The 25,260-nt window shown below is 40.7% G+C and overlaps 1 protein-coding gene across 7 annotated transcripts in view; it reads left to right on the top strand.

Moving 5' to 3' along the window:
• The window catches only part of PUM1 (pumilio RNA binding family member 1), a 134,380-nt gene that overhangs the window by 55,535 nt on the left and 53,585 nt on the right, over window positions 1–25,260 (top strand). For 3 of the 7 annotated variants that reach the window (XM_084652399.1, XM_084652396.1, XM_084652397.1), the window contains 6 exons: window positions 587–695; window positions 2,650–2,828; window positions 8,157–8,323; window positions 11,315–11,585; window positions 22,763–22,856; window positions 24,146–24,262. In XM_084652399.1, the coding sequence (XP_084508525.1) occupies window positions 587–695; window positions 2,650–2,828; window positions 8,157–8,323; window positions 11,315–11,585; window positions 22,763–22,856; window positions 24,146–24,262 (937 nt within the window). The remainder of the gene's footprint in view (window positions 1–586; window positions 696–2,649; window positions 2,829–8,156; window positions 8,324–11,314; window positions 11,586–22,762; window positions 22,857–24,145; window positions 24,263–25,260) is intronic. The other 4 variants (XM_084652402.1, XM_084652401.1, XM_084652398.1 and 1 more) reach the window with 3 other exon arrangements.

The raw sequence follows: 25,260 nt of genomic DNA, 5'->3' as shown, positions 1-25,260 counted from the left end.
TAACATAAGCTGTGCAGAAGCAGTGGCTTAGAACTGTTCACTCTCATCACTGTTTACAAATATTGCCAAAGCATTAAGTACCCTTAACTCCCATGGAATGCACTGGGAGTTGAGGGCGCTGAGCACCTTATGAGATCAGACCCACAATATTTGCATGCGAGAGATGGAAATTCCCAGTCCCCCATATTGGAGTGAAGATTCTATAGGTAACTATAATCAATTCAGATGCAATTCTGATTCATTAAAACATGCACTTCTGATGAGAGCATATCTTTCTTACTAACATTTGTTACAAATGGCTTTCATGCATAGAAATGTGTGAGTGCTGATGGGGTGTGTGTGTTAGGCATAAAGGGCTGATGCATATAGGATCCCTCCTATTTTTCTGAGTTACTCTATGCTTCCACAGGGTGTCACAATCGCTTCATCGCTCTCACCTTGGGAAAGCATAAGCACTCTGATTGTAAAGTGTCTATTAGCTTGTTTTAACATGACTGATTTTTTTGGTTCCACAAGGAAAATGTTTATGGTTTACACTTGCACTTTTATGCTAACATTAAACATGTTTGTTCCTTTTTATTTGCAGCAGCTGTTGCCAGGTAAAAAGTTTTGGGAAACTGATGATTCAAGCAAAGATGGACCAAAAGGGATATTTCTAGGAGATCAGTGGAGAGACAGTGCTTGGGGAACATCAGGTAACTTCCTCAGCAAGCTGGCTAATTCTGAATTTCACAGCTACCAAATATGTCAAAAACCTGGTTGTCTCTGATTATTGCTATTCATATACCAGTCCTGTGTAAAACTGAAGTTAACAAAAAGATGAAAAAAATCACAAAAGGATCAGTAGAAATAGATAGGTTTTAAATAATTCTGAATATAAGAAAATCCACATTCTTGTTCAGTTTTCACCAAACAGTGGGTCCCAACTCACCAATGTGTTGCAGGAACATTTTAGATCTGTCATCAGGGCCAGATTAACCCATCAGTTCTGCACTCTGGACATTACAACCTAGTCCATAGGATCACACAACCACTCAGGTTTGGCCTTTCTGATGTGATGGAGGGGTGGCTGGGCCAAACCTGAGTGACACTGTGACTTTGTGCACCAGGTTGCAATGTCCAGAGCGGGGAATTGAGCTGAGCCCTGTGGGACAGGAGCCACTGCGGTGGAGTGAGTGTGAGATGGGTTCGCTCTCCACCTCACTTGACTCTCCTCCTCCCTCTCCTCCCATTCTGCTACAGGATATCCCCTCTTCACTGGGTCAGGATTAGGATTACAGTGCATATATGTAATGGTGGGTCTCAAAAAAAAAAAAAAAGACACAGTATGGTGTGTTGCCTTAGTAAAACATTTGGAACTCCTGTTCTAATGTGTATCGTGGGAAGCATTCTTAAACCATTGTTTACCACTTTATTTTGGGTTGTGTGCACCATGTGATAGTTTAAAAGAAAATTTTAGCAATCGTCACTCAGATATTTAGTCTACTAAATCATACATGTGTACATGTATAATATAGGTGGAACAGTTGCAATTATTATGGATGCCTAAAAATCAATTATAAATCCTCCAGTGCAGCCATTTCAGAGATTGAGGGTAGCGCAAAATGTGTTGTGAACATTTAAAAAAAAAAATCAACTTTTTAAAATCAATAGCTCCAGTGCCTCTGTGGTTTGAAGTAGGCAGACTGAAGCTGTTTGTTAGGGGCATGATCCAGTGATCAGAAAGGTGCCTTGACCAAATCTGAATACCTTTTCCACAAAGATAAGTTCTAAGTCACAGAAGTAGTCATTTGCACATGCTCTACAGAACATGTTAAGCCCTTTCTCAATTTTCTGTAAGTTCCATCTATACTGAACATGCTCCCAGGCCCCACTGAGCCTCATGCATGTTTCCAAACAACTGGACAGATCTCTAGCTCCAGAAAGGACACCAGTAAAATTTACCCCAGTCTGCCTCTTTCCCCCATCAAAACGTTGCATGGCCTACGGGAGGGTGTGCTGAGCCAAGAGACCATGAGTTCTAGGATAAAGTTTTCAGGGTCTATACTACAGAGTTTGGTCAATATAAAGCATCTTACGTCAACCTAATTCTGTAAATGTCAACACTACAGCCTTGCTCCCACAGATGTAAGTCCCCTCACTACACCGACCTAATAACTCCGCCTGCGGGAGAGGCGTAGCGCTCTAGGTTGATGTAGTTAGACTGATGCAGTGTCTGTATAAACACTGTTACTTACTTCACCTGTCAGCTCTGTGCCCTTCCAGCTGGGAGCTTCTTACTGAGCTGAGAGCCTGGGCTCTCATCCCCCAACACTGCTGCTCTTAAGTTGGTGCAAGTGCTCCTGGTAAGGATGCACACCACTGGCAGAAGGAGGATAGTGTGGACATGAAAAAACGCAGTAATTACAGCAGTGGCTGTAAGTCGACCTAACATAGGTCGACTTAATTGTGTAGTATAGAGAAGGCATAAGTCACTTTTGAAAATAGGATGTAGGCTGCAACATCCCATCGACTTTTAATGAAATGTAGTCATTTGGTCAGGGACTGTTTCTGTTCTGTTTGTACCATGGTCTGTGAATGGGGCCACGACGTTGTAAGGTAGTACTACTAATAATGAATCTTAAAGATATGTGTATGTGTGTGTTGTAGATCATTCTGTTTCTCAACCAATAATGGTTCAGAGAAGACCTGGTCAAGGCTTTCATGTGAACAGTGATGTCAACTCGGTGCTGTCGCCACGGTCAGAGAGCGGAGGACTTGGAGTTAGCATGGTGGAATACGTGTTGAGCTCATCTCCTGGGGATTCCTGTCTCAGAAAAGGAGGATTTGTAAGTGTGCCTGATTCTGAAATTTGGGTTTCTGTGATTTTTTTCCCCCTCCATTTGTTGCTGTTTTTTACTTCCTTCCTAAAGACAGATATTCTACCTCTTGTGGGTGTTATGGTTGTATCCACCAGCATGTCAAAAAGGGTAAGCCACCGTTTTAGTTGTTGTTCATGCTTACGTAATGGGATATAGAAGAAAGAAATACAGCAGGAGTGAGATGGCCAGCCATCTCTGATCCTGTTGGTGAACACACCTGCCATATTGAGACACTAGAAATATGATGTGCAAAAATACTTGGCTAAATGCTGGTGTTCTTGAATATTCTGTAAAGCATGCTTTGCTATGAGACTTGTTCTCTGTTTTCAAAAGTGTTGCAAAAATCACTGCACATTAGTGAGCTGTATAGCTCACGAAAGCTTATGCTCAAATAAATTGGTTAGTCTCTGAGGTGCCACAAGTCCTCCTTTTCTTTTTGCGAATACAGACTAACACGGCTGTTACTCTGAAGCCTGACATTACATAGCGGGAATTTATTAAAGGACTGTTCTCTTTTCTGCGACCAGTGTGCTGCTCCCCACAATGCACTTCTGGCAAGGAAGGGAACAGAGCAGCCAGCTCATACTACCTGTTAACTAGCCGCCGCCCCCCCACTCCCGCTTGTGTGGAGGGAGAAAGGTATATTCAAGTCCCATCCCACTGCAGTGGGAAGAAATCTTACACCCTCAAACTGCCAAGAGGGAATAGCTCTAAAACTCCCAGACATCTACTAGTTAGGGTTGATACAGGAGGGGTATGGTGGAGCACAGGTGCCTCATCTATCATATCAGGTGTTGTACTCACTCCTACTAGTTGTTCTGAGTTTCCCATCAGAACATAGCTTCTGCATCCTTCTGGAGAACCTCATTCCAAAGAATCATAGGACTGGAAGGGACCTTGAGAGGTCATCTAGTCCAGTCCCCTGCACTCAAGACTTGACTAAGTATTATCTAGAACCATCCGTGAGAGCTGATTGTCTAACCTGCTTTCAAAAACCTCTAATGAGAGATTCTACAACCTCCCTAGACATTTATTCCAGAGTTTAACTATCCTGATAGGAAGTTTTTCCTAATTTCCAACCTAAACCACCCTGCTGCAATTTAAGCCCGTTGTTTCTTGTCCTACCCTCAGAGGTTAACTAGAACAATTTTTCTCCTTCCTTCTTGTAACAACCTTTTATGTACCCCCTCACTCTTCCCTTCTCCAGACTAAATAAACCCAGTTTTTTTCAATCTACCCTCATAGATCATGTTTGCTATCATTTTTGTTGCTCTTCTCTGGACTTTTTCCAATTTGTCCACATCTTTCCTGAAATATGGTACCCAGAATGGGGAACAATACTCCAGTTGAGTCTGTATCAGCGTGGAGTAGAGCAGAAGAATTACTTCTTGTGTCTTGCTTACAACTCTCCTGCTAGTACATCCCAGAATGATGTTTGCTTTTTTTTGCACCAGTGTTACACTGTTGACTCATATTTAGTTTGTGATCCATTATGATCCCTAGATCCCTTTCCACAGTACTCCTTCCTAGGCAGTCTCTTCCCGTTTTGTATGTGTGCAACTGATTGTTCCTTCCTAAGTGGAGTACTTTGTATTTATCTTCATTGAACTTTATCCTATTTACTTCAGATCATTTCTCCAGTTTGTCCAGATTATTTTGAATATTAATCCTATCCTCCAAAGCACTTGTGACCCCTCCCAGCTTGGTATCGTCCACAAACGTTGTCAGTTTCTTTTTTTTGTCAGCCCCTAATTAGTAGGTGCCTGGTAAATTTGTTGAGCCCTGGCTGTTAATAAGAAAGAAGTGGGGCTTGGATGCTGACAGGTACTTAGAAATCTGAAAAATTTGAAGGAAGCGGGGAAACTGTTAACTAATCTAATGTTGGAGAATGGTCTAAGTGGTGTTTTATGATGAAAACAGAGGATTCTTCATACATGTCCTTACAATTCCAAACTCATAGAATGTAATTTACTATCTTTAAAGGAAAACTGTCCCAATATGATTGAAAGATAAGGTGGCTAAGGTAATAAGAACATAAGAGCAGCCACACTGGGTCAGACCAAAGGTTCATCTAGCCCACTATCCTATCTTCTGAAAGTGTCCAATGCCAGGTGCCCCAAAGGGAATGAACAGAACAGGTAATCATCAAGTGATCCATCCCCTGTCGCTGATTCCCAGCTTCTGGGAAAAAGACGCTAAGGACACCATCCCTGCCCGTCCTGGTTAATAGCCATTGATGGACCTATCCTCAATGAACTTATCTAGTTCTTTTTTGAACTCTGTTATAGTCTTGGCCTTCCAAACATTCTCTGGCAAAGAGTTCCACAGACTGACTGTGCATTGTGTGTAAAAATACTTCCTTTTGTTTAAAACAAACATGCTGCCTATTTATTTCATTTGGTGACCCCTAGTTCTTGTGTTATGAGAAGGAGTAAATAACACTTCCTTCTTTACTTTCTCCACATCAGTCATGATTTTACAGACCTCAGTCATATCATGCCTTAGTCATCTTTTCCAAGCTGAAAAGTTCCAGACTTATTAATCTCTCCTCATATGGCAGTTGTTCCATACCCCTAATCATTTTTGTTGCCCTTTTTCTGAACATTTTCCAAGTCCAATATATGTTGTTTGAGATGGAGCGACCAGATCTACACACAGTATTCAAGATGTTGGTGTACCATGGATTTATATAGAGGCAATATGATATTTTCTGTCTTATCTATCCCTTTCTTAAGGATTCCAAACATTCTGTTCGCTTTTTTGACTGCCGCTGCACATTGAGTGGATGTTTTCAGAGAACTCTCCACAATGACTCCAAGGTTTCTTTCTTGAGTAGTAACAGCTACTTTAGACCCCATCATTTTATATGTATAGTTGGGATCATGTTTTCTAATGTGCATTACTTTGCATTTATCAACATTGAATTTCATCTGCCATTTTGTTGCCTATGTATCCAGTTTTGAGAGATCCTTTTGTAGCTCTTCGCAGTTTGCCTGGGACTTAACTGTCTTGAGTAGTTTTGTGTCATCTGCAAATTTTTCCACCTCACTGTTTACCCCTTTTTCCAGATCATTTATGAATATGTTAAATAGGACTAGGCCCAGTACAAACCCCTGAGGGACACCACTATTTACCTCTCTCCATTCTGAAAACTGACCATTTATTCCTACCCTTTGTTTCCTGTCTTTTAACCAGTTACCAATCCATAAGAGGACCTTCCCTCTTATCCCAAGACAACTTACTTTGCTTAAGAGCCTTTGGTGAGGGACCTTGTCAAAGGCTTTCTGAAAATCTACGTACACTATATCCACTGGATCCCCCTTGTCAACATGCTTGTTGACCCCCCTCAAATAATTCTAGTAGATTGGTGAGACATGATTTTCCCTTTACTAAAACCATGTTGACTCTTCCCCAACAAATTCTGTTCATCTATGTGTCTGACCATTTTGTTCTTTACTATAGTTTCAACCAGTTTGCCAGGTACTGAATTCAGCCTTACCAGCCTATAATTGCTGGAGCCCTTTTTAAAAATTGGCGTCACATTTAGCTATCCTCCACTCATTTGGTACAGAAGCTGATTTAAATGATCAGTTACAGACTACAGTTGTTAGTTCTGCAATTTCACATTTGAGTTCCTTCAGAACTCTTGGGTGAATACCATCTGGTCCTGGTAACTTATTACTGTTCAATTGTTTCAGAAGTCCTCTGATGACAGCTCAATCTGGGACAGTTTCTCAGATTTGCCACCTAAAAAGAATGGCTCAGGTTTGGAAATCTCCCTCACATCCTGAGCCATGTAGACAGATGCAAATATCCTTTGTTGGACCAACTTCTGTTAGTGAGCGCTTGTCTCTCTCTCCAACAGAAAGTTGGTCCAATAAAGGGTATTACCTCACCCACCTTCTCTCTAAAATCTTAGCACTGATGCTGCTACAACAACACTGCATACACCAAGAAGCTCAATGCACTATTATTAATGTGCGGAATAACTATCTATTATTGCCATATTTAAACTGTGAAATGAAGTTGAGAATGAGGGTCACTCCTGAAACCAATAGGCTTGTTTGACGGTCCTGTTTGGGTGAGTAAAGGTTGCAGGATTGGTCCCAATTCATATCCATAACTGAACTGGCATTTCCTAGTTCTACTGGTGATGCTAATTAATAAAAATGCTGTTTTGCTGACTGGTGGCATCAGAAGAACTTTACTTTCTAAACACAAAATGTCTAGTTCAAATATGAAACAAGGTTCTCCCAATAGATAATCCTGTAGTAAGGCAGGATGGAAACTTACTATCGTTTTCATGGGGTTCAGGCACCACTGGTGTCATGTGTGAACTACTTTTCCCTTATTTGTAGTAGTAGACTGTTAATGAATGCAGCTTTCTTTAGTGGAAAATATTTTCTCTGTGTGCAGTTTGAAGACATCGCCCCCCTCCCCACACACAAATATGTGAAACTGTAGTATGGCCCATTGCAAACACATAAGCATGAGAGTAATTTTAATTATGTCCGTAGTCCCGTTGGGCAAAATTTTAAAAAGAATGAGTCCCATTTTTCAAAAGTGACTGTAGGTTCTTAGAAGCCTAAGTCTTATTGAAAGTCACTTTAGATAAGCTATTACCAACAGGAGAGTGGGTTTGTGTGTTTGTGGGGGGGTGAGGGGGGAAGAAAGAACCTGGATTTGTGCTGGAAATGGCCCAACTTGATTATCATACACATTGTAAGGAGAGTGATCACTTTAGATAAGCTATTACCAGCAGGAGAGTGGGGTGGGAGGAGGTATTTTTTTCATGCTTTGTGTGTATAAAAAGGTCTTCTACACTTTCCACAGTATGCATCCGATGAAGTGAGCTGTAGCTCAAGAAAGCTTATGCTCAAATAAATTGGTTAGTCTCTAAGGTGCCACAAGTACTCCTTTTCTTTAAACTGCTAAATGCCTAGTCACTTTTGAAAATAGAATGTGAGTGCTCTTGAAAATGTTACTCATTAAAGTAAATGTTTAATGTGTTAACAGAATCAGGCCCTGACTTACTACATAGAGAAAACTGTTAAATTGATTGTATGTAATGTTGTAAAATACACAAAGTAGACTTAGAAAGAAAAAAATACTCATTCCCTAATTGCTTCCAGTTATGATAATGTTAAATGTTACCTATTATTGTTACAAGTAAAAATGACTTTTTAAGGGGACATGTCCCTTTAACTTTGTAATTTATTAAGGTAGAAATCCCCGGGGGAAAAAAGTAAACTTGATCTCAAAATGAATACATTAAAATGTTATATTTTTTTCCAGGGTCCAAGGGATGCAGAGAATGATGAAAATGATAAAGGTGATAAGAAAAATAAGGGCACATTTGATGGCGATAAATTAGGAGATCTAAAGGAGGAGGGAGATGTGATGGATAAGACCAATGGTTTGCCTGTACAAAATGGGATTGATGCAGATGTCAAAGATTTCAGGTATATGCTTTGTTACCTGTGAATTAGTTTGTGTTGCATTTAATTTTGTTGGAAATCCTGCAAGAGTGCTGTCTTTTGTTCTGTCTGTACAGCACCTAACATAATGGAGTCCTGATCCAATAATAAGCCTTGTGGTGGCAATGCCAAAAAGACTGTTTTTTGGCTCAGGAATGTGTGTGTTGAGACAGCGAGTTGACATGGCATCTTAGGCATTTTTTCCTGTGCGGAGGGAATCATTACAGAAGTTAGAGATGGAGAACACCTATTAGTTTTAGTCCGTCCATTGACCTGTGCAGGACTGGTTCCATACTATATATTTGTTTTTAAACATTTCATGCAATGGCATGAAAAGGTCAGCTATTTCCCTGCGGGAGACTGTCCCTAGATATTGTCCTTGCTTGTGGACCATCGTCTAACTTTTAAAAAATTACATTTGTAGATTTGTAGAATCTCCTGGAATTTGGGCCGTTAAACTGTGTGTGTGTTACTGTATAATTACCTACTTGCTATGCCGTGTTCTCTCTCAAAACTAATGAAAACTGCTATAGAATAAAATAAAATATTAGGTGCTGTGAGAAATGCATCCATTTTAACAATTGATCAAAAACCATTGGCCTTAGGATTACTATGAACCATTCCACATTTCAGTCCAGTCCTTGCATAATGCAATTCAGATATTATGAGAGGAGCTTTAGGAATGTTTTAAGAGGTGATTTGTAGACCAGCAGCATTAACTGGTTGGAATAATTACCTAGCAGCTCTGCAAAGATGACACACCTTTTGAAAAAATTCTAATTCTATCAGTTTTTAGAACTGTTGTCATGACTGGCTTCTCCTGACCTAGAAACCAACCATAGGAAGGGACATAATGATAGTTGACTTCAGAAGGGAGAACAACTGAAATGGTTTAAGTTGGCACCAAAATAATCTTTCTTTTTTTTCTTTTCTTTTTTTTAATGAAGTGTTCAGGAAGGAGGGTCCATTGAAGTAAGTCAAGTCAAGTGGTGGAGTTAGGGATCTCCTTTTCTTGGATTCCTTATAACTACAAATGCAAGTTGCAAAATGAGGAGAAGCTTATTTTGTAGGTCAAACATTTATGAATTATAAATTGAATATCAGCAAAAGCATTTTAAAACAGGAGTGGAATTGCATACACATTTCACAGAAAATTGCTTTTTATAAATGGGGTGGGGGAACACTTCAGAGTATATCAGTGGACCTTTCATGAACCCATTTCTATACAGGTGTGAGCAAATGTGTCCGCTGATTGGATCTGCCAGGAGACTACCATCTCGCTGTCTGTTCTGATAATGTGGGGAATCTCCAATTCCCATGTTAGCTCTCTGTTTTAGAGGGGTGATGTGTCATCACAGGAGAGCAGTCTTGTCCAAAAGCTTTTCAACCAGTCACAGCTCCTTTTGTTTTTCTTGCTACCCGGTGAATTACTACAAACCTTTTCCAAATCTGATTTGCTCAGCATACAGCTAGAGTAGTTACAGTTTGAGAGGCTCGAGGCTTTATAGAGGCTATCTCCAGTTCTCTCTAAGTCAGTATTTCAGTTCTGTGGTGTACAGCACCTATTTATAACATATCTTTGTGGTGTTAATAGCTCAGAGTATCTAAAAATTGATAATTGAGTGGGCTAGGCTCTGTGTTCTGCTTAGGTGGCATAGCACATGAGTTACACCTTCAGGATTCTAGTCTGGTCTGGGGTTTGGCATGATTCTGGAACTGCTCTATCTTATGCACGCTGCGGCATCTCTTTCTAGAGCTGTTTGGCAGCCCAGAATAGTCAGATTTCGCAGTGCCCGTGCACAACCCTCAAAGGGCATGACAGGGCCATTATGCCAGGCCTGCACTTGATGGTTTTCAGGTGGGCTGCTTATGTTGCTTTGGCACTCTAAAAGAACCACATTGGAGCCCAGAATCAGAGCCAACGTTTGCTTTTGTTTTTCTTGCTGTATGTGATTGTGATTTTTGCTTTATGCTCAAAATAGAATGGCCAGTTTCACTTTGCAGAATTGTAATGCTTATTGTGTTTGAGATCCTAATCTGAAGGAAGATGTTTTTATTATTTTGGAGGGTTGGGGGGGGGGCCTTCCTGTAGAAATGATAGGAGATGTTAGAGACAAATGCCTGTAATATTATACAGGCTTTGAACAACCATTTTCTCTTTTTCACTTCCCCATTTCTAAATCTTGATTAAACTCAGTGTAAGGGTTCATTAAATTTATATTCTAAATTCTCATAATGTGACAAATTGGTTGCTTGGTAAAGAGATCATGGGTTTTGTTTCCCAAATTGGGCCTATTTAAAGTGTCCTGGAGTTTAAATGTGGGGATGTTTTTTTTAAATTTTTCTCTTGCTGACAATTGTTTATAGGCTATATTTTGATGGGGCTCACCAAAATCAGTGGCTGTGCAGTAAACATAATTAGCTAACAAATATTCATTAAATTATATGATCAACATGTACCAAGATACTTAGATATCAAATGGTTCTATATAAAATTATTTAAATACAACTATGCTCATTTCAGTTCTGTTTGAAATGCATGCTGTTTGCCAAGTGCAAAAATGACAACATTGTTAGAAGGAAGGATAAGCATCTAGGAAAGCATCCGAAACATTGGAGAATGTTTTTTTTAAAATGGCTTAATTCATTGCAGTCAGATGTCTTCTTCTGTACAGACCTTTAGATAAAATAAATATTAATATGACCTCATTTGTTTAACTATCTGTAGGAAAGAAACTGTTTCAGAGGAAATATGTTGGTAGCATACTTGGATTGTATGCTTAACTTGACCACATCTAGCTGTTTCTTTTCAGAGCATTTGAGTTAAAAAGTATCTGCCAATAATTCTGGTTGGCACTAGGGTCGGCTGTTAGTGATGCTAACTGATATGACGTTAACATTGCCAATAAGGTGTTGCCAGTTTATCTTTTTGAGCAGATACATTTTAGTGACACTTAACTTTTTGTTTTTGTGTAGCCGTACGCCTGGTAACTGCCAGAACTCTGCTAACGAAGTGGATCTTCTGGGTCCAAACCAGAACGGATCTGAGGGCTTAGCACAGCTGACTAGCACTAATGGTGCCAAGCCCGTGGAGGATTTCTCCAACATGGAATCCCAGAGTGTTCCCCTGGATCCCATGGAGCATGTTGGCATGGAGCCGCTTCAGTTTGATTACTCCGGCACTCAAGTACCTGTGGACTCAGCAGCAGCAACTGTGGGACTCTTTGACTACAATTCTCAACAACAGGTAAACTATTCACACAGATATTCCACCTCTTTCCTTCCCCAGCCCTTCCAGTGGTCACATCTAACTCACTGGTTTGAGTCGCCCCAGAGGTAGCATGTTACTTCATTACTTGATTGGAGGCGCTGACTCACTTAGCCTAACAGGAACATTGTTCAATAATGAGTGAGATTACATGTTCAGGACTCTGCTAAAGTGAGCCAGGTACAGGAGACTTATCTGATCAGTGGCAAACAGAAAATGCCAAAATAACACATCTCAGGTAGCATTAAGCACATTTAATATCAGTAATTATAAAGTTGCATTGAGTTAAAATAGAAACCTACATGTTTGTTTTATTAGAGAAGGAAACAAACTGCTGCTGAATTATTGTGACTTCATACAGTTGATATTTGAAAAAGCTGCTTTCAAATAACAGACCAACAAAGGCAAAGAAACTGACTTAAGCCTTTGGGTACATTTGTGCCTAGATGTTGCAACACTGGTTGGGGACCTCTGGAATACCAAATCACTGTAGGGTAATTGAAGAAAAGTGTGAACTACATTGCTTTTGCTTGATCATGGGTTAAGACAAAACGAGATCCGGATCCAGTGTAATTTCTGAGGACCTTCCCCCTTACTTTTTTTCCTCAGCCCAAAAGGGTTCCTTCACCTTTCCTCCTACCTAGGCAGCCCAGTCTCGTGCTTCCTGGACAGAGTAGTCCAGGGGTCGGCAACCTTTCAGAAGGGGTGTGCCGAGTCTTCATTTATTCACTATAATTTAAGGTTTTGTGTGCCAGTAATACATTTTAATGTTTTTAGAAGGCCTCTTTCTATAAGTCTATAATATATCACTAAACTATTGTTGTATGTAAAGTAAATACGGTTTTTAAAATGAGTAAGAAGCTTCATTTAAAATTAAATTAAAATTCAGAGTCCCCTGGACCGGTGGCCAGGACCCGGGCAGAGTAAGCGCCACTGAAAATCATGCCTTTGGCATGCGTGCCATAGGTTGCCTACCCCTGGACTAGTCCTTGATCTACATTCTGGCCCCTTTTGAACGCTAGGCCTAGATTCAAGGATCCACTCTAAATCTGCTCCTGTTCGTGCTGGTTTGTGTAACAACCGTAAACTTTTGTTCCTTTTCTTTTGTTGGTATTAAAGCCTTCAAAAAAAAGTTACTGCTTAAAACAAAAACGTTGTAATGGCAGGCTGAAGAGCATGCATCTAGTCGCCAATTCATAAACCCTGTGTTGGTGGTGTGCCTCGCAAACAGTCAATGAAAGACTGCACTTCTCGGTAGCCCATATGCTGTGTAATCTAGTGGCCCATAATGTTCTCTTGTTGTTCGAAATTTCTTTATACAAGATGTTTTTAGGGTTCACGAGTACAAATTGGTATTAGTAAAGCATATATTTAGTTCATAATTTAATGACTTGGAAATGATCAAACCAGTTTTATTTTTTAAATGTGGTATTAATCTCTTGAGTAAAAGCTTTGATGCAAAGAATCACCTCAGAAAACATTTTTATAATGAAACCTACACACTTGAAAACCAGTGTTTGTAGTGGAAATATTCACACAGTCCTAACTGTGGGCCTGTGTTGGAGCTTATTAAGATTAATTTTAGGTTTCAGAGTAACAGCCGTGTTAGTCTGAATTTACAAAAAGAAAAGGAGTACTTGTGGCACCTTAGAGACTAACCAATTTATTTGAGCATAAGCTTTCGTGAGCTACAGCTCACTTCATCGGATGCATCCGATGAAGTGAGCTGTAGCTCACGAAAGCTTATGCTCAAATAAATTGGTTAGTCTCTAAGGTGCCACAAGTACTCCTTTTCTTTTTATTAAGATTAATTGTTTTTTAAGGTATGGTTATGGTCAGAAAGGACACTGCAGAAATTTGACACCTGTGTAATTAGCTTTATATTCTCCTTCAATGTCTTGCATATAAAATGGGACTCACTGACCAGTCAAATCAAGTTTTATTTTTTCTGCAATTCTGCAAGTTCTGTTATGTCCAAATCAGATATCTGTTTCTGTTTTGTACCTAACCACTGACAATAAAATTCTGGAAGCAGAGCCTCATTGGAAAGCTTGCTACTACGTGAAGCAAATAAGAGTAGTTTTCTTTTCTGTGGCTCCATTAGATCTGCATAGATGGCAGTAAGGGTTTTTTTTTTTTTTTTTTTTAAATGTAAACTAAGCAGATAACACCTGAAGCAGATTTGCCAGTACAGAGAGCCTTTTTCAGAACGTATGCACTTTAACTATTTCACTGCTGAACTCTTTACCTCTCTTGCCATCACACCTTGACACACGCCACAGTTCTATACTGCCTTTTCAAACTACTTGGATTTCACTGGAACATGAGGATGCACAAGCAAGCTAGACAACAGGTAGTATATGTCCATTGAACATATCTGGTGCACTCAGTTCAGCTACTCAGATCAAGGTAATGATATTGTGAATAACCAGATCCGAAACTGTCTGATGGGAACTAGTACTTCAATATGTCAACCTTATTTTTATGTTTTGATAGCAGCCTCATCTATTTACTTACACTTGTAGCAACCTTATATTATACTATTTGAAAACATGCGCTATATTTAATGTAGGGCTTTCACTATTGTGGCTCTTAACTCCTAATTGTAACTTCCCACTTCTTAACATATGTCAGTATAAAATGCAATATCCTTGGCTCAGAAGACCAGAGGAGGATTTACTTAATGTGTCCAGCAGCCAATGTTTCCAGGGGTCTGTTCAAAAATAGTTTCTGGTGCCATTGTCTGCCAATTACACATTGTACTTTGGAGTAGAATATATTGCTAAGTAAAATTGGAAGCTATACCAAATGGAGTTTGTGATTGTGTTTAGACCTGTAGTAAAATCTGGCTTACATTTAACTCTTTCCAAAAGGAAATATATCTTAATCAAAAGGACCTCATTTGTATAGCACCTTTTATGAGGCATCGAAAAAGATGCCATATACTTTGAAGGGATTATAAATCTGTGCGGCTAAAAGCAATATTAAGAAGGGGGAGTCTTAACTGTGCATAATCTGATTAGAAATGTCAGATGTTTGTTGCAGAAGAAACTAGACTACGCAAAAACTGAACTTTATAACATTGACATAATATAAGCTTATGATGCCTCAGTTTGTTCCAAGTTTTTCTCCTATGACCTCTTGACAAGGTGTGTTATGACACTAGCTTTATGTGTAGGTGAAACTCTCTGAGAGTTTTAGGACTTAAAACAGTATCTCAGACATATCAACAAACCTCGTCCAAACATGTCTGCGCCATGAGCTGTGGCCTAGTATATGAATATGACTTACATGAGGCTAAAATGTTATACGCTCAAATATTTTTGTAACTGAAGCACTATTTCTTAGATTCTCACTATTTTAATTGAAAAGGTGAAAATAAATCTCTTGTGGAAGGGGAAGGACACCCAAACTAATATCCGTGTCAGAGCCAAAACCAGCAGTAGATCAGGAGTATAAAAATACAGTTTAATTTAAGGTCAAGACTTGGTTATAATAAAGCTTTTTGTTTGGGTTTTTCTCTTCGATCTTCTCTACCAATCCAGGTGTCTGGAGGTTCCTCACTGCCAACAGATGGAGACAATGCATTGAGACTTTATTAATATCTTCTGAATATATGGGGTTTGCTGGCTCTCAGCGCTCAATTGTTTTTGCCTCAGCAGGTGGAGTATCAGCTGGTTAAGAGAGACCTTAACAAAGCAAAGAATAGAGCAGGCCTTGGACGCCTACAGGGATTTCTAGTCACACAGCAGCATGCAGCAGCCTCTGCAGCACTTTGTGGGGGACCACAAATTGTAGTTAGGATAGAAACAGCCTTCCTCAGGATATCCACAGTGAGTGGAGTGAAGAGCCTGTAACCTATGCAGAACAGGGTGGATTCTCTCCTCCAGAGACTGTTCTTGTTGCCTTCACCAGGGACTGCTAAAGAGCCTTAATCTGCTTTCTTTAGGCATGTCTCCTGGTGTCCCAGCTGCTCCAAGGCCTCAAGCCCATCACCCTTCATCCCTTCCAGAGTCTGCAGTTGGACTCTCTTAGGTAGCCGTTGACATCCTTGCCTCCCCTAGTTGGACCCCTCTTTTAGGAACAGTACCTCTAGGTCTGAATCCCAGAGTGATGTTTGCTACTGCTGCTGTCTTTCACACTTGTGCTTCCGTAAACACGCACGCATAGTGACAATAGAAATATTTCAGGTTTCAGAGTAATGGATACAGAGAAATATGTATCCATGGCTACCTGAAAATGTCTTCTCTCTGATTAATAAGATCCATAGAGCCAGTACCATGCATATTTCCACCTGCTTGCAGTTCAGTGGCAGGATCAGACCTGTCAGTCACTGGCAGGGAAGGTTTCAGAGTAGCAGCCGTGTTAGTCTGTATCTGCAAAAAGAAAAGGAGTTCTCTAAGGTGTCACAAGTACTCCTTTTCTTTTGGCAGGGGAGGAGTGCCCTACCTTCTGAAGTTTCCTCCAATTGAGAACTTCCACAGCCAGGTTAATTCAAATCTACATTCTTAAATTACAGACTCTATTAAATGTAATTTGAGGAAAAAAATAACACTCTCTCCAGAGAATGGTAAATTCTGCATAATGATGACAAACTGCAAATCCTTGGATATCAATTTCCATCTCTATTCTGGATCATCAGTTTGTCTCCTGGGTGGGCTGGATCTGTGGACTTTATTACCCAACGAAAGGAAAATTTCAGGTAAGCATGGATAAATTTTCCTTTTCTTTGCACTGAGGTCCACAGATCTGTTAAAATGGGATTTTCATAGCAGCATGCCTCTGAGTGAAAAGCATATTCTTTAAATATGGACATACAAACCAAGATTCTTTATAAATAATCTATCTCCTCCATCTTTCCCTGGGCACTAAAACTTCTGCCAAAAAGAAAGGAAATGGCAGAACTTGGTGAACTTAAATATTGATGGCCATCTGGCTCTCTCTCCAGTCTCAGTACAGGAGATGTGGCTTTTTTGCCCTGTGATTATCAGTGTTGTTAAGGACTGGAATTGGATGCTTAACTGAAAAGAGAATATTTCTTGATTTTACTTAAGGAGTGATTTGCTATGCCAGTTGAGGACTATCTGTCTGAATTAAAAGTATAATACTGGGTCTCATTAGAGAAAGCTTGCAATGTCAAATAAAAAAAACCTCGTGATTGGAAATAGTAGTCTTTGGGAGGCCTACTCTAATGGATAGGAAGTACAACACCTCCTATGGGGTATCTGTCTGGGTAGTGCCATAAGGAGCAGAAAGAGTTTCCAATGTTATGCTCTCTGATCTTATGGAGTTGGAATAAAGTTGATGCCCTAAGGAAGCATTTGATGTTGCGATTTGTACAAACTTCCTTTTTCTGGACATGCTGAGAACATGATACTACAGAGATATGACCTTCATGCTTGGACACTCTTGTTCACCCACAGTGAAACCTTCCTGAAGGATATCAAGGCTGTTTCTTTGGTTTAACCTGGCAGTTAAATTATGGACTTTGCACCAGCCACTGGAATAAGTTTTTGTTGTTGACATCTCTTTTGGGGTCCATGCCAGCAATAATCACTTCCTCCAAGTATTCATTTTAAACGTGTCTGGTCCTGGGTGGAGAATTAACTTTACAATAACAGACCTCTGTGGGAGACGTCCAAAGATCCAGTGCTAGGGTCTTCAGACCTGAGAGCATAGCCTCTTCTGCCAGAAAGGAATAAACAGTGTCACCACTCTCTCCCTCCTGTCTTTTGTATTGTCCTGGGGAGCAGTGGAAAAGGTTGGAATGCATACATTAGGGACCTTGCCCAGCTTTGTAAGATATTATTCAGCTCACCTCCTTGGTCCTGATAGAGGCTGAAGAGCTCTTAATTTGCTGTTTCCAGATGAAAAGAGCTCAGTCACCGGCCAACCAAATTGACTTACGATGAGAGAGAGATTTCTGGGTGTAGGAGCTGCTCTATTAGTCTAACTTCTGCCATGTAAGTGTTCATCCCCTCCTAGGTGGGCAGTACCCAAGAGAGGCGAATCTCTCTATTAGGGCCGATGGTGTTCTTCCCAGTTTTTATGAAAACCGTGTCAGATTCATTGACTGTTGCAACCAGGACAGGTCTGTTATCCATGGAAGGAACCATTCTCTGAAACGTTAATGAACTGTGTTCCAGCTAGTGGGTGCTGTGCATTCTCCTTCTGGAATCCATTCTCTGGACTGAATCAGAAAGCTTTCTTGAAAACCCCTTGAAATTTTGGAATCTTCTTAAGACAAGCTCTGCAACAGACAAGGTTTGAACCTGTCTGCAGCTGTGGGGGATGGAAAATAACTAAGGAAATTCAGGAGACAGCACGTTCCCCTGCTCTCAGTGACGGATGGGTCAGATTCTGTCCCCAAGCAGCAAACAGGCTGGAGTTGCTCATTGTAACTGATCTGTGGACTGTAGCACGAAGAATATATGTCACTATAAATTACTTTATTTCTGATAAGGCAAACAGACAACCAAAGTCACATCTCCACTTGAGAGCTCTGAGAGTTTGACTCACTCGATGCCAGGCTAGAAGCAAGTCTGAGAACAGCATGACTGATGTGCTGTGCAAATGGAGAGGGCCAGGAATATCTTGTTCCTTTCCTGCCACCCTTGGAAACACCCACTCAAACTCCTTCCACCAGACACTATCTCCACCTCCCTTCACAGGGCAAGAGCTGAGAATCTGTAGAATTAGCCAGCTGTTCTCTGAGATTTCAGCTGCATTTAAGTCCAAGCCCTGCTATTCTGCATGTTTGTGAAAAGTGTTTTTTAAGATATTTGAAGAGGAGGTCACTGAGTACAATGATGGCCTTTCAAAAGGAAGCTCATTGTAGTTAAAGCTGTAGAAAGCAGACAAAAACTTCAGCCTTCTGCAGGGTACAACATATATATGGCAGTTTCTGTCTCAGTTACACTAAGCACAGTTTTAAGAAACCAGATCATATTCCCTGGTAAAGCAGCTACAGTTCATCTGGAAGGGGTGCTTCAAGTGCACCTCCTTCATTCAGAAAAGAGGACATAGGTACCTGGACACTGCTACCCACCTCCTTATAGCAGTAATGAAGGTACACTTACCAGGCATCCCTGGACTTCATAGGAGGAAGGCTATTCTATTCCTTTCATGCATGGGAACATATAACATCAGATCAATGCCTATTAGGCATCATCATCCATAGTTAGAGTTCAGTTTCAAAACTTTCAGCAGCCTTGTTCAATCTAATTGTACCAACTAAAGTAAAGTAGTTTCCTTGAGGGAGTTTCCAAATGAATGGGGGGGAGGGATAGCTCAGTGGTTTGAGCATTGGCCTGCTAAAACCTGGGTTGTGAGTTCAGTCCTTGAGGGGGCCATTTAGGGATCTGGGGCAAAAATTGGGGATTGGTCCTGCTTTGAGCTGGGGGTTGGACTAGATGACCTCCTGAGGTCCCTTCCAACCCTGAGATTCTATGATTCTCTGAAGTGTCTGCTCAGATGAGTCTACAGATACTTATGCCCAATGCTGCTCTGGCACTTGTGTCCATGTTCCCTGCATTTCACAGCCCTGGAACTATTTTCAGTATTACATAGTATTCAACCTGTATGCATCATCTTGAAGCTGTCACTCACCTCTACATGGATGACTTTGGGTCAAATTATAATGGACAGCGAGGACAGCCATTTCCAGATTGTGCTAGTTTCAGGAACTAGATGCCTAAATACTGATTCGAGAGAAGTATGCAAACCTTGATGTAGATGTTAATACATCTGGGAGTGCAGCTAAGCACCCAGCAAGAATGTTCTTAAATGGGAGACCGACAACACAAAGTATAACAGCAGATCCTTTCCATGTTGTCTTCAGCTGAAATGGGCTCAATCTTCTCCAGATGTAAGAGCAGTCAGGCTTGCTCTTCTGTGCTTTCACCATGCGTTCAAAAATAGCTCCAGTGAGATGCAGTTTGAGAACTTGACTGCCATCACGTAGGTAAACTGATGAGGAAAAAGGATATGGCCGAGGCAAACTAGCTGCTGATTGTACGAACAGGAAAAACACCCATCTAACTTATCTGTTGTTCACCTAGCCAGAATACAACACAGTGACCTGGCTAAACTGATCCCAAATATGTAAAGGAGAGTGAAAAATTGAGAGAGCTTTGGGTGGATTTGTTGTAGTGAAGGGGACCACAAGTAGATGCGATGACCACAGGAAGGTAGAGACACAAGGTATGTGCGGTAATACCTTTTATTGGACCAACTTTGTGTTTGGTGAAGGAGACAACAGAATGGTAGACAGCATGATTATGAATGTGAGTTCTAGAGGTAAATACACCCAGCACGCTGTCATACATTTTTTCACATTGGTCCATAAGGAGGGTGCTGCAGAGAGTTGGCAGATCCTTGGGAACCCTCATTCCTGCACACCTTTCTGAGTCTCAGATTAATCAAGATGTCCTGTCTGTCTTGAAATGTCCATGCATGTCAATACAAAACTGATCCACCTGCTTACTACAGATGACTTATTGGCACAAAGACCCTACTTGTTATGAAGATCCAGATTTCTTTAGGCTTAGGTCATCACAGTTGAGAGGATGCTTCTTGGAAGAAAGGGCTTTTGAGTAAAGGTTATCATAGGCATATGTTCCATATCAACCCGTGATTGTAAGATCTGGAGAACATTGTGTCCCTGGTGTGATTGATGAACCATGGATTCGATGTGCTTCTCCATAGCCAACATCCTGGAGTTGCTTCGGAATGGTCTAGACTTAGGAATGAGCACCAGCATCTTACGGGTGCATTCATCAGCCTTCAGGGAACACAGATGTACTTAAACCGAGATGTAGCTAGATTTTGATATAGTGGTTGCCAAAAGCCAAAACTTGTATTCAGACAACTTCTTCCTTTTTGGATCTAAAATACTGTACTAAATTTACATCCTGTTCCTTAGTTTGGACCTACAGAAGGAGGAGGAGGCGGCAGAAGAAGAATATCCCGTAGGCTATTGCTCTCTTGTTCGTATTTGCCATCTCCTGACCAAGGAGGATAAGAGTTGAAAGCCGTGCTCTGTGAAGAACTATACCTGACTTTTCTATCAAGATAGTCCATTCTTTAAACAGTTCTGTGTTTCATGCTGAAGTTAACTACATCCTGCCTGAATCAGGCTGAATTATTATTGTCCATCTACCCCAGTCTTAACATTTTATAAAGAAGCTAGGCCTCTCTGTCTGAGGCCTGGTCTACACTAAAAAGTTAGGTTGACCCTGCTCTGTTGCTCAGGGGTGTGAAAAATCCACATACCGAAGTAGCATAGTTAAACTGACCTAACCCCCAACATAGACAGATCTAAGTCTAGAAGAATTCTTCTGTTGACCTGGCTACTGCCTTTCAGGGAGGTGGATTACCTACGCCGATGGGTGAACCCCTCCCATCAGCATGGGTAGTGTCTATACCAGGGGTTCCGAAACTTGGTTCACCGCTTGTTCAGGGAAAGCCCCTGGTAGGCCATGAGACGCCTTGGTTTACCTGAGCATCCGCAGGTACGGCCGCTCACAGCTCCCAATGGCCGCAGTTCGCTGTTCCCGGCTAATGGGAGCTGCGGGAAGTGGCCCCATAACAAGCAGCGAACCAAGTTTGGGAACCCTTGGTCTATACTGAAGCTCTGCAGTGGCGCAGCTGCAATGTTTTACGTGTAGACAAGCCCACAGTCCTACAAGGATGGAAGTGGAGGAAGGCGGCAGAAAACAGCATAGCATCCAAATCCATTCTTTTCAAGTGGATAAAGCTTCTAGTCAGGAAAGCTTGCTTCAGTACAACAAAGGCAGCTCCCTCTGTTTTCACAGTATATTTCGCTAGGAAGTTAGGTGGAAGCATTGCTACTAGAGTTATTCAAGGCAGCTACCTGGCATGTGTGTTCTCCAGTGTTCATATTCACAAGCTGATGTTCAGGCATCAGCCAGTTGTTGTGCTGCAGGCAGCCAAGAGGCATTAGGCTGTCCCCTCTATATGGCACTTCACTCCTTTGGCAGGCCCCAAGAATCTGGACTGGCATTGGAAGCTGGAGAGAAACGTTTTGTCCCTTTTTTTGCTTCAAGACTTTCTATGCCAGCCCTTATCCCTTCCTTCAAGATTGGTGCTCTCTTCAGCATTTCCAGTGGTTTTGCAAATGGCAGTTTTCAGTGTCTCAAGGTGTGCGATTTTTATATTACACTTAAATAATACTGTGAACTGCTTTCAAAGATTCAGCTGAGCTGTGAGAGCTGGCAACCCTTATGCAGGGGATAATATCACCAGAAAGTCCCAGTGTCTGCTTTCTGTCTACTGTCAGCGAAGAACTATGTGCACCAAGTGTCTGGACTGATTTAGAAGATCTTAGAGAGAAAATTAACAGGTAAGGAAAGCTTTCCCCCTCGTGTTATATTAGGGTTCTTTAACTTCTCAGCATGGATCACGTTTTACAGAGATTCTCGTGCGTATCTGCCATCCCATTCCCAGTCCTGCAGCCCATCTCTACTGCCATTTGCAGTCTCATAACATCTCTGTGGCAACAGAAATTGCCTGCATGGGAAAGTAATAAAGTATTTAGTATATCTAATATAGTATTAGAGCTGGAAACAGCCTGGTGAGCTGCTAGCTTGCCGTGACCCACAGGCCACATTTACGAAGTTTGTCTTAGTCTCTTTAAAGAGTAGTTGATGAGTGAAGCTTTCAGGGAATGTGGAGGTAGAAAACCTTCACGATAAGTTAATAATGCTGGAATGAAAATATTTTTAGATGATTGTGGTAGATTATGAATTTAAAACTCCTGTGAACCTCTCTTTTTAAACAGGTTTCAGAGTAGCAGCCGTGTTAGTCTGTATTTGCAAAAAGAACAGGAGGACTTGTGGCACCTTAGAGACTAACCCATTTATTTGAGCAGAAGCTTTCGTGAGCTACAACTCACTTCATCGGCTGCATGCCATGCATTTCCACTGAACGCATCCGATGCAGTGAGCTGTAGTTCACAAAAGCTTATGCTCAAATAAATGTGTTAGTCTCTCTTTTAGACATGTTTCCGTATCATGAAGAGTGTCTGTACTCTTACGATAGTAAATCTAACATGTCAGGGTTGCGTCGGGAGGGAATCAGAGAGAACTTTTCTCGTGCACAGATAAAGAACCAAGCCTGTTCTTTTGTCCCTGCAGTTATTTCAGAGACCAAATGCACTTGCTGTTCAGCAGCTGACGGCAGCACAGCAGCAGCAGTACGCATTGGCCGCTGCCCATCAGCCGCACATAGGTAAGTCCTTCATTTAACGCCTCTATTAGATGGCTGGCGGTGGCTGCTGCTACTTGCTAATGGCTGCCTTCAGAATAGCCTCTGGCAGTGAAAACAGGTCCTTAGGCTTTAGAGGGGTTTTAAAAGTACAGTCCCAGTTATGGATAATTGGCACGCAGATTTCAGAAGCAGACCACGTTTGAAGATTATCTTGCAAAATTCTGGTAACATCTTGCTATACGTTTAAAAAGCATCCAAAAATTCCTCTCTACCTGTGATGACCCTTGCTTTGCCCGCATTGAGAATGCTATTCAGTAACGAGAGTATTTTCTAAGTATTCATTTACTCTGAGCCAGACATGAATTGGGGTAAATGGGACAGTGAAATGAAGAAGAATGCACATTTTAGTACAGACCACAGAAACTCGAGTCCATATTTTATGTATTACTATGGTTTAGTCTTGATTAACTCTCCCACAGAATGGAATTTCAGGCTATTCTGGGTGAGACTTAGAAGTTTAAGATGCAGTTATTTAAATGTTACCATTCATAGTATTAAAGAAATACTGACTCGGGGAAAACTGTACATAATCTTGTTTATAGAAAAATAGGTGAACCGCTCACAAGGGCTCACTCATTAATGGTGGGAGTAAATTTCCTAGCATCAAAGAGTTTAACTGTAGGTTTTCCTAATTGAATTGAACTTAGTTTTAAAGTGCTAGAAAGAATTATGAAGACACTGTTTCTCGTGTACCATGTATGTTGCGCTCCATATTTGTTCAGTTTTGGTGTAGACCCCTGTCATCTTCTCCCCTAATTTAGTAGATTGAACAAAATTTTTATGAAAATGCTTTTATATCTCTAAAGTGCTTTGAGCTCCTATGACAAAAATGAACTTCAAGGGAAAACATATTTTATGGGTATGTATTAATACCCACCAGTATAAATTAATTGGGAGTTACTCTTTATTTTCCCGTTGTTTTTTTTCTAGTTGACTAGTTTCCCAGCCCTTTAAGGGATGTTGCATCTTCGGAGTCAAATCCCATATACGTATGGACAGTAACATTGCTATGAATTTCACATTTGATTGTTTCAATAAGACTCCTGGATACTTACTGTCTGCTGTCTACAAAGAACTACATGTGAAAATGCATAATTTGTCTTCTCAAAGTAGCTGCCAGCTTTTCTTACTCTTAAATCATAGCTACACAAGCCTGTTTATCCTCTTCAGTTGCAGCCAGGGTAAATAGCCAAAACATGTAGGTATTCTGGTAGGGCTGCAGTTCTAGTTAAGTTTGTTTTTACTGACAGGTATGTTTTCAGCAGGTTTAGCTCCCGCTGCCTTTGTCCCCAATCCATACATCATCAGTGCTGCTCCACCAGGAACAGATCCATATGCAGCAGGACTTGCAGCAGCTGCAACTTTAGGTGAGCAACTTAGAGTTGTTTGTGTATTAGATGAAATTTTCTATGCCTAAAATGTTTTAACTGTCGCTATCAGAGCAGTCTTAATGTAATCTGTTAGCACGTTTTGAGCTCTACTGAAAAAATAAGTGGATGTCGGTGTGGTATATAAGGGTATTATAAAACTTAAAGTAGAATTTTGTTTTTGTTTTGAAAGTCTTGTCCCTATAGATTAACGCCTAAATTAGAGGATCAAAACCGGTAACGCTCAGTATGGATTCTGTTTTACAGTTTAAGATTAAGAACAAAAATCCTGAAAGAGAGGTGACATTTCATTTATAGTGACAAATATGCACTTATAGTGACAAATATGTGATTGGTGTTGGGTTGTTATGAGTTTTTTTATTTGACATCTGAAAGCCAAATACTTTTGAAGCCTGCGTTACAGGGTATAGAGTAAAGTTTTCCTGCCAAGAAGTGTTAAGTAAAATTTGTTACTATTATTAATTTGAGATTTGCTATGATAAATTTGGTAAATTATGCTTTTTTCTTCACTGGAGGATCCTTTCTGAACTTTATACTTTCCAGTCCCTTAATTACCTTGTTCCAGATCTTATATGTCAAAAGATCTCTCACCTGTGCAGAGGCTGAATATAAAGTGCTCTAGATAGCAGTTCTAATGTGGGTCATTCTTGCCTTCATACTGGACCTCTTTCTTCCAACCTTGTCTAGTCTCTGAACCCTTTCCCAACTTCAAGAGCCAAAATTGCTGTGTCTTGAAACGGTAGCTCCAGTAAGCAATTATTAGAAAGTGTAAAAAATACATTGCATGTTGAATTTTTATTCCAAAAGTCATGAAGTTCTGGCCCAAGTAGTGAGAGTCCTGCGGGTTCTTTCAAAACCAGATTAGTTCTGTACAACCACATTTAATTCTTTCACTGAGCCATCTGGAGAGAGGAAGTCCAGGAGATTCTAAATAAAATGTGCAGAGTTAGATTAGAACATTACTCAGTGAAGGTTGC

The sequence above is a fragment of the Lepidochelys olivacea genome, assembly GCF_965140295.1.
Source record: "Lepidochelys olivacea isolate rLepOli2 genome assembly, chromosome: 19".
In the NCBI taxonomy this organism is placed as follows: Eukaryota; Metazoa; Chordata; order Testudines; family Cheloniidae; genus Lepidochelys; species Lepidochelys olivacea.
The sequence above is the reverse complement of the archived record's forward strand: the minus strand, read 5'-3'. Positions and strand labels throughout refer to the sequence as shown.